The sequence below is a fragment of the Phoenix dactylifera genome, unplaced genomic scaffold (genome assembly GCF_009389715.1).
Source record: "Phoenix dactylifera cultivar Barhee BC4 unplaced genomic scaffold, palm_55x_up_171113_PBpolish2nd_filt_p 000051F, whole genome shotgun sequence".
NCBI lineage: Eukaryota > Viridiplantae > Streptophyta > Magnoliopsida > Arecales > Arecaceae > Phoenix > Phoenix dactylifera.
This window is the reverse complement of record NW_024067670.1, coordinates 251,594-259,518: the sequence shown is the minus strand read 5'-3', so window position 1 is coordinate 259,518 and position 7,925 is coordinate 251,594. Positions and strand designations below refer to the sequence as shown.

Sequence of the window (7,925 nt, the reverse complement as noted above, 5' to 3'; positions counted from 1 at the left end):
AATAGACATTATTTTGATCCAAAGATGGTGATAAAAAATATTAATGATTCCACCAAGATGAATACTTTAAGATCTCAAAATAAAATCAATTCTTCAATAAAAAAATAACCTTTTTGCAGAATTATCCAACATATTACAATTAGCTACTTATATTTAGCACCAGTCTTGACAAGCAGACTTGAGTAATTACTGCATATGTAAACAATCAGAGAGTAATTTAGGAATCAACAAATGACCATGGACATCTGAGGCAGAAAATAATTCAATGGATAGCATTTTAATTTTCATTGAATAGAGTGTCAACTGTTATATTAATAACATTGGTTAGTCATGGCTTTCGATGATCGACATAATGTACATCAAGAACCCTCTAGACACTTGATCAGGATATGATTTCTTGCTGCCATTCAAATAATTCTGTACTTCTACTTAGAATGAAGAACCAGTCTTTTTGCTACAAGCCTGATGCCAGCATGCAGCTGATAATCATACGTCTCTACACAGAAATAGGCATCTAGAGTCGCTCCTGGAACAAATAAGGAATCAAGCTTGACGTCATCATAGTTGCTGAATACAAGCTTCTGCATGTTCCTAGAAGGCTCTTTCTGGTATAGCTCTGTCGAGTAGATAGCAGCATCACCATTTGCCATTACAGGTATGCTGCAAAGAGGCAACAATAGATAATTCAGCAACTTCCATTACCATCAAAATCATAACATGAGAAGTAGAGATTCTAATCACATGCAGACCCAGATAGCTGATAAAACATCGAGAAACAGAACATTCTTTAGCAGAAATGCAATAAATGCAGTAAGAATATAATGGAATTGGGATGCCTGAAACCTTGAGTTACAATATAGCACATGATTCCATCAGCTTTTCATGTGGTCAGTAGGGAGAGTGAAAAGGGAAAGGACCAGGTTTACTGGATTTCTAATCAAAGTATACTTGGACACTTGTTTATTCTAGTGAGCACTTGGGTGACAGGGTGAAAACATACCAGATATTTGATTTCTTTGTAGTTTCTATCAATAATCCTGATGGTAGCAAAAGGCCCAAAACAAGTTAACTAGTAGTGTAAGATCAGGTACCCAACAGCCTTCCAATCTCACCACTTTATGTTAGGGAAAGAAAAGGTGAAAGAAAAAGTAACAGGAACTTACTGCAATCTGATGCTAGAAGAATTTGAGTAGCTGTTTTTCATTATCAGAGGTCTCCACTCAGACCTGCTACCAGAAATCTGAGATGAAATTTGGGCAAGCCTGTCACAGACACCCAAAACCTCGGATAGATTTTCAGGGGCATCAACCACTATATTCAGTTTTGGCCGGCCAGCATGATCCATAAATTTTTTAGTTGGCCCAAACTGAACTCTGAGTCCCATACAACAAAGCTGCAGGGGGCAATCTCTATGAAGTACAAGTATTTTGTGACCCCATTTGCTAAACGGAACTATGGGTGCACTAATATATTGTGTTGAGATTTCCTCAGGCTCTTGAAATCCAGCAAAACCGCTGCAACCTTCAGAGGTGGGAATAGTCGTGCAGACCATCTCAGGTGGCTTGGTTGCAGAATTTCCAAGGACGGCAGCATCTTGTTGTAGAGGATCTATTCTTATTTGTTCAATGTGAGAAATCAAGTCAGAACAATCCTTTTCTGGTACAGGAATGATTGATCCGGCCCTATCATTGACGTCCGGTATGGTCTTGCAGAACAGATTGGATGGAGAGTTCAACATTGGTGTTGTTCCTTCACAAGGAGCAGTGGCATCACGCTGGTTTCTTGCTATGGTGTTTTCATTCAAACTATTGATAGACAATACATCTGGGAGACTTGCTTCCTGCAGGAACCTCAGAATTCAGAGTCACATACCAATAAGAAAAATCTCGGTCAAGCAGTTGTATGCAACACATCGCTGCAACAGAATTCAATTTCATCGAGAAGATAGGAGCTATCAAGAAAAGAAGAAGATAAGAGCAACTGCTTTTAATCTTCCCAGAGCAAACTAGGGTCATGCCTAGGTGCAAATATACATTTTCTGCATTTTCAAATCATTGATAGAAAGGACATTGACCAATTATGGTCCTGGCAATTCAGGATCTTGGGAGGGGCGAACTGGGACAGTCCTAACATTTGGCATTCTTTTTTCTTTTTGCACAAAGTGGCTGCCCCAGTACTTGAACCTGTACTATCACACTTGTCGGCCAAAACCTTTTATTATTGCACCAAGCAGTGACCCCAATTTTCAAATCATTGATTTGCATCGTTAATCAAAGTCTAATATTTTAGTAACACATACCAAGTTCAAGTGGTTTGAATACTCTCCAATTAGGGAACAGAACAAATAATTTATCTTGTCATCGAGAACAATTCATCGGTGCCCGCTAATGCACAAGCAAAATGTATTAGATAATTTTATATATAGTTTTAAAGCATTTGTATGATGATTTTTTTAAGTAATAGTATGATGTAAATGTTTACATTGTAGATCATCAAGTTGAATGGTTGGCCCCAAATTTTTATCAATAATTACTTCAGTTTTGCCTTAACATTAAAACCATCCCCGGATGGATGGATGGAGGGGGAGGGGAGAGAGAGAGAGAGATTAGCTTACAAGCATCCAAGTCAATTGAGTTTTGTCTAGCATGTGTTTTAAGATGTCTTGATCATAAATAGCTTATATAAATGATGCATCTTCTATTATAAACCAAAAAGGTAAAGAAAACAAGAAAGTGATGGAGAAAAAGCTCCCTCAGATTTGCTTAGACGATCCATCCAATGGTTAACATGGAGAGTAGTTTGTTACTTTGTTTTATAATAGCCATCATGACAGAAATAATGATGGCATTACCTAAAAGCAGTTTTGACATTTAAATCATGCTCATTTTTTTAATATTTTCTTTAATCTTCATAATATAATTCAACAAGTTGCATTTTGAGATGTAAGTTACCCTATCTTTAAAGGCAGAATACTAGTGAGAGAATCTTCGTAGATTTAAAACTTCTGAAAACAAGAATTTTGAATTCAAGTTAGCTATGACATAGTAATTATCAGGAGAGTCAATCTAGATTTTCATTTGGAGTTCTACAAGAATTCAGCATGTGCATAGCACGTACATATACACAATAATGCATTAAACATACAACATAGGGTAAACGAGAGAGCCTTATGACCCTGGATATGAAACATAGGAGAGGAATATTTTTTAGTTCTTATACCACTCCCAACTTTGTTTAGAAGAGGGGGAAAAATCAGACAAATCACAGGATTCAGATAGACTAGCTCCCATAAATGAAGAAACATGCAACAACCCCTAGCAGACACTGTATCATTGCTGAACATTCTTAGAGAAATAAATTCTTGTATCATTGCCATTTTATATTTAAAAAGAAAAAAGAATCTCATATGATCCCTACGATTCAGAAGTCAGATAGTATAGCCCCCATATATGGAAATCAACGCAAGAAACTTCTTGCAAACTTTAAATCACTCCTTGAGGGAATACTGGCATTTTAAAAGGTTTTGTATGCTTACCAAGAACAACACTGTAGCACAGTACTTGAGAACTTCCAGATTCATTCGAACATCATCTAAGCTTCTGGCACAGAAAGATCAAATAAAAAGCTATGATTTTGCAATTATAGTAAAGCAAATTGTCTAAAACTTAGTCAGGACATACAAGAACTCATACGCACATGGATCAATTCAACTTGTACAAAAGACATACATACATGCATAGACATAGATGCACGAGAACTATGACACATTAACATTTATATACATCATATACATATACATAAATACATACATACATATATATATGGATAGATAGATGGATAGACAAATAGATAAATAGATAGTGTGAGATATATATATATATATATATATATATATATATATATATATATATATATATATATATATAGACGACACACATATATATACATATATTTGTACATATGTAGCTAATATATGGGTGTCCACAAACAGCCCGAACATGGTTAGTTCCGATAAGACGACTAGAGATTTGACACTGTGCATATGGTCAAATATCATATGATTTAAAGATCTTTAGCCTAACTAGGAATCTCCAAAGCACATGATTTTTTAATAGTAAGTTGTTTAGAGATAGTAGATCATATCCAACACTCAGATTATTGGTGCAAGGCTCATAGTTGTCCAGTCCATCACGATCTTATTTAGACAATTGTGCGAGCATCCATATATTAGCTTTACTTACTCTATCTCTTAGTGCACATATATGTACATATACATACATATGAATATATCTGTGTCTATATATGCACTACAATATCTGCATATAAAATATCTATTTGCATGTATGCATGCATGTACATATACTATACTCATACATATATATTTTTGTAAGATATATGTGTAACACGAACTAGTCTTACAAATTTCACTACAGGCCCTTTTCTTGCCAAGATGCCTTGATCAAGAATTTGGCATCATTTCTCAAACCAGTGATACCAGGTTGCTAGCAGCTCATAAAATGCAAATAAACTTAATCAAGTTATATCAGTAAATTTAACCCCATATAAATGGTAAACAATGCAGCCAAGGTTGCACGGAAAAGAATAAAACACTTTATCTTGTAAATTTTCTTTTACTACCTCGACAAAAACAAACTTATTATGGATAATTTAGCAATTAGAGATACGAGAAAAAAAGTTGAATAATATAGAAGTCAAAAACAAGCTAGCAATTAAACAGTGGGAAATCCAAGAGGAAAATTTCGTAATAATGACTGCAATCAAGAAAAGAATTTGTAACAAGTTGTGTTATTGATAGACTACAATAAATTTAATAGAAAGAGAATTGAGTTCTGACAACTTTAAAAGGAAGGTTGTATTATACATTTCTCATATTGCCATGGCTACTCCTAACTATATAGCTGCTCCTTCATATGCATCCACACAATTCCAATGGACCCTTAAGTTTCTCCATGTTTCTTGATGCCTACGATGTCTCCTTGAACATATCCTTTATTTAAGTTATTGGGTAGATTTTTTCCTCCTTTATTCTAACTCAGTAAGAAGCTTTTACAAACACAAAGTACAATATGGTTATGCTTCTTTGCATACTCAAAGGCCCCTCCAATTGATCTTTATCTTTGGTCGTCATCCTCACCGATATTAGGACATATTGTACTCCCAATGTTGGCACACCAAATACCCGGGGGAAACAATAAAATGAATACAGAACATCATTTGACATTTTGAACACCCTTCCCGGCCTAAGGAAAAATTAAAGTACTTTCCAGAAGACTTGCATGTGGAATGTCATTGATCAGGGGATTGAGAAAAATAAACCATTTCTGTCCATATTCCATCATATAATAAGAAATTTACAACCTTAGAGGAGGTGGAACAGTTAATTTATTTCTTTGAAAAAAAAATATCTAGAGGAAGTAGCATTCACAACTATGGGTATGAGAAAGTCAAGCAAACCCATCCGTTGGAGCAAGACTGCCCACTTTTAGCGAGATTATGGGTTGAGGGTATATGTATTTTTTTTAAAAAATAAAATAAAGGTGCCTGATATTGCTAAGATTTTAAATTTTCAACTAAAAGATATTGGAGAAGTAATTGATAAAAAACAAAAAAAGATTGATGACATGACAAAACAAGAGTACAAGTTCATGCAGAAGACCGAGAAAACGAGTCGCAATATGCACAATCGTTTGGCAAAGAAGAAGAAAACAACAAGTATCTGCTTTGAGGAGTGGTGAGATTGTTTCTTGAACCATTGCATACAGATCTAATGCAAGCTGCCACTACCAGGGTATGATAATGCAGTCAGCCTGTAAATAGCAATTGATTCCTAGATCTTTTTTTACGAAGTGCCAATCCTCATTATATCACCTCAGGAACTGCAGAAACTGTTCTGGCAGTTCGCTGAGATCATTTTATTTTGAGACCAGTAAGATCAAAACACATCAATGAAGCAAGTCACGAGACTATTGATTACTTGCTTGTTAGAACTACGGAATTTTCTGTCAAGTACCATTTTACCAATGGCCATTTTGCTGCATGATCGTGTCACTAAGTATTTAGCTAGAGCATGCAGAGAACTCCAGTTAAATGATGGGCTAGAGAATGCATTTGCATCATCTGTTCACCTGCAGCATGAAACTTCTTTTACCTGTATAATATCTTTTCTGGATATATTCATTTTAACTGGACCTTAAAAATTTCATGATTCAAGAAATGGCCTACACGAGTCAACCAAACACAGGTAACATTTGATTACAAAAGTTATCTCCCAGACTATAATAGAAAACTGAAATGTACGAATTGAAACCATACAAAGTTATGGTAGAGATCGAGAGTGATCGAGAGAGAGCACCTATGCTTTTGTTGACCAAGACCAAAGTACGATGCCAAACTCGCCATCTGCAGAAAAAATGTTTGTTTATCAATTAGTCACTTTTTTCTCTTAATTATGATGCCATTACTTCAAATGGAACCACAGAATCTGTTAATATTTTGCTGCTGGTGATCTAAAACTTGGAATGACATGTGCTAAAGCTTGTTCTTTTAACCCTCCGGCGGCGCGCGCGGCGGGGGGACGGGAGGAAAAATAGCTCATTTCCCTTACCTTCATGTCGCCGGCCCTCCTCCCGAACCTCTGGGTCAGCAACGGCAGGGTGTCGATGATCCCCTTAGGCTCCGGCGGAGCCCGCCCAATCTCCGCAAACGCCTCCCTTATCCGCAGGCAATCGAACCTCGCAATATTATGCCCCGCCCACGCCCGTCCTGCCCAAAATCCCCATCAAATGTTCGACAAAAGTACCACTTCAAAAGCCCAATGATTTCGACCAAGAAAGGAAAGATAGAAGATACCATGGAGGATGGAGAAGACCTCGTCGGCAACCTCCCGGAAGAAGGGCTTGGAGGCCACGGTCTCCGCGGTGATTCCGTTGCAGCGGATGGAGAAGGCGGAGATGGCGGACAGGTCGGTGGGGCGTATAAGGGTGGAATAGCTCCCCACCTCCACCAGCCGCCGCGGGCACACCAGGATCGCCCCGAACTCCAGCAGCGAGTGCCCTCTCCCGCTCCCCCGCCCCGGCACCGTCGTCTCCACGTCGAAGAAAGCGATCTCCTCTCCTCCTCCCCCTCTTCCCTCCATCTCAATCTATTTCGCGAGCTCGGCGTCGGTATACGCTATACGGGTCCGCCTCCACAAATGAAGGGATATATGTGGATGCGATGTCCCCGCTCGTGTTGCGTTGCTTGTCCCGGGAGTATTCGTTAGCGCCGCAACTAACTTTATGGGCGAAGCTGCGTACGGCAAAGTTTAACGTGCGGGAGCGGCGACAGCGTTCGATCGGAAGATGGACGGTGGTTGGAGCGTCCGCACAAATGTTGTTTATGCGTTGGTAGGGATGAGTTGCGAATGGCGGCCGCTTTTGAGACGTGAATTTCCGCGCTAATTCGAGGATTGCGGGGTGGGACAAGTTTGGAATAATCCTGGAATACACCGATTTGTGATGACAGTTGTCACCTGCCGGCAAGGCTCGACGTACGAGGAAAGGATTGCTTCTCCAGGATGCCTCCAGGTATCGTAAGAGTAGCAAACACAAAGAAGAGTTTCATTAATCTCTGGCACCTTGATGCGAATGTTCCCCGTTCTAGAGACATGTTTGGGATTGATCCTTGATGCATTCCGCCGGGGGAGACAAAAAGCCACGACGTGCCATGTCCATTGGATATACCTTTGTGGTTCTTGATTCGGGCTCGTTTGGTTCGCGGGAAGTATTTTCCTTCCTAGGAATATGATTCCTGGGAATCAGATTCCTAGGAAGAGGATACCTAGGAAAGTACTTTTGGCATGTTTGGTTAACCATGGGAAAGTGACAAATTTCCAAAGTGCTTATGTTTGGTTGACCATCCACTTT

The 7,925-nt window shown here is 38.6% G+C and overlaps 1 protein-coding gene across 2 annotated transcripts; it reads right to left on the bottom strand.

Annotated features, from left to right (window-relative positions):
- Positions 1-249: 249 nt before the first annotated feature.
- On the bottom strand, positions 250-7,195 carry LOC103721232 (protein NEN1-like). 2 transcript variants are annotated; one of them, XM_008811352.4, is made up of 6 exons: positions 6,871-7,195; positions 6,626-6,783; positions 6,374-6,420; positions 3,536-3,599; positions 1,164-1,840; positions 250-660 (listed from the first exon to the last, which is right to left on the bottom strand). In XM_008811352.4, exons 1-6 carry the CDS (start codon positions 7,154-7,156, stop codon positions 426-428), a joined length of 1,467 nt encoding a protein of 488 aa, XP_008809574.1. In that variant the 5' UTR covers positions 7,157-7,195; the 3' UTR covers positions 250-425. The 2 variants fall into 2 exon arrangements, with proteins under 2 accessions (XP_008809574.1, XP_008809575.1); XM_008811353.4 differs by having other exon boundaries at positions 270-660; positions 3,536-3,596.
- Between the last annotated feature and the right edge of the window lie 730 nt (positions 7,196-7,925).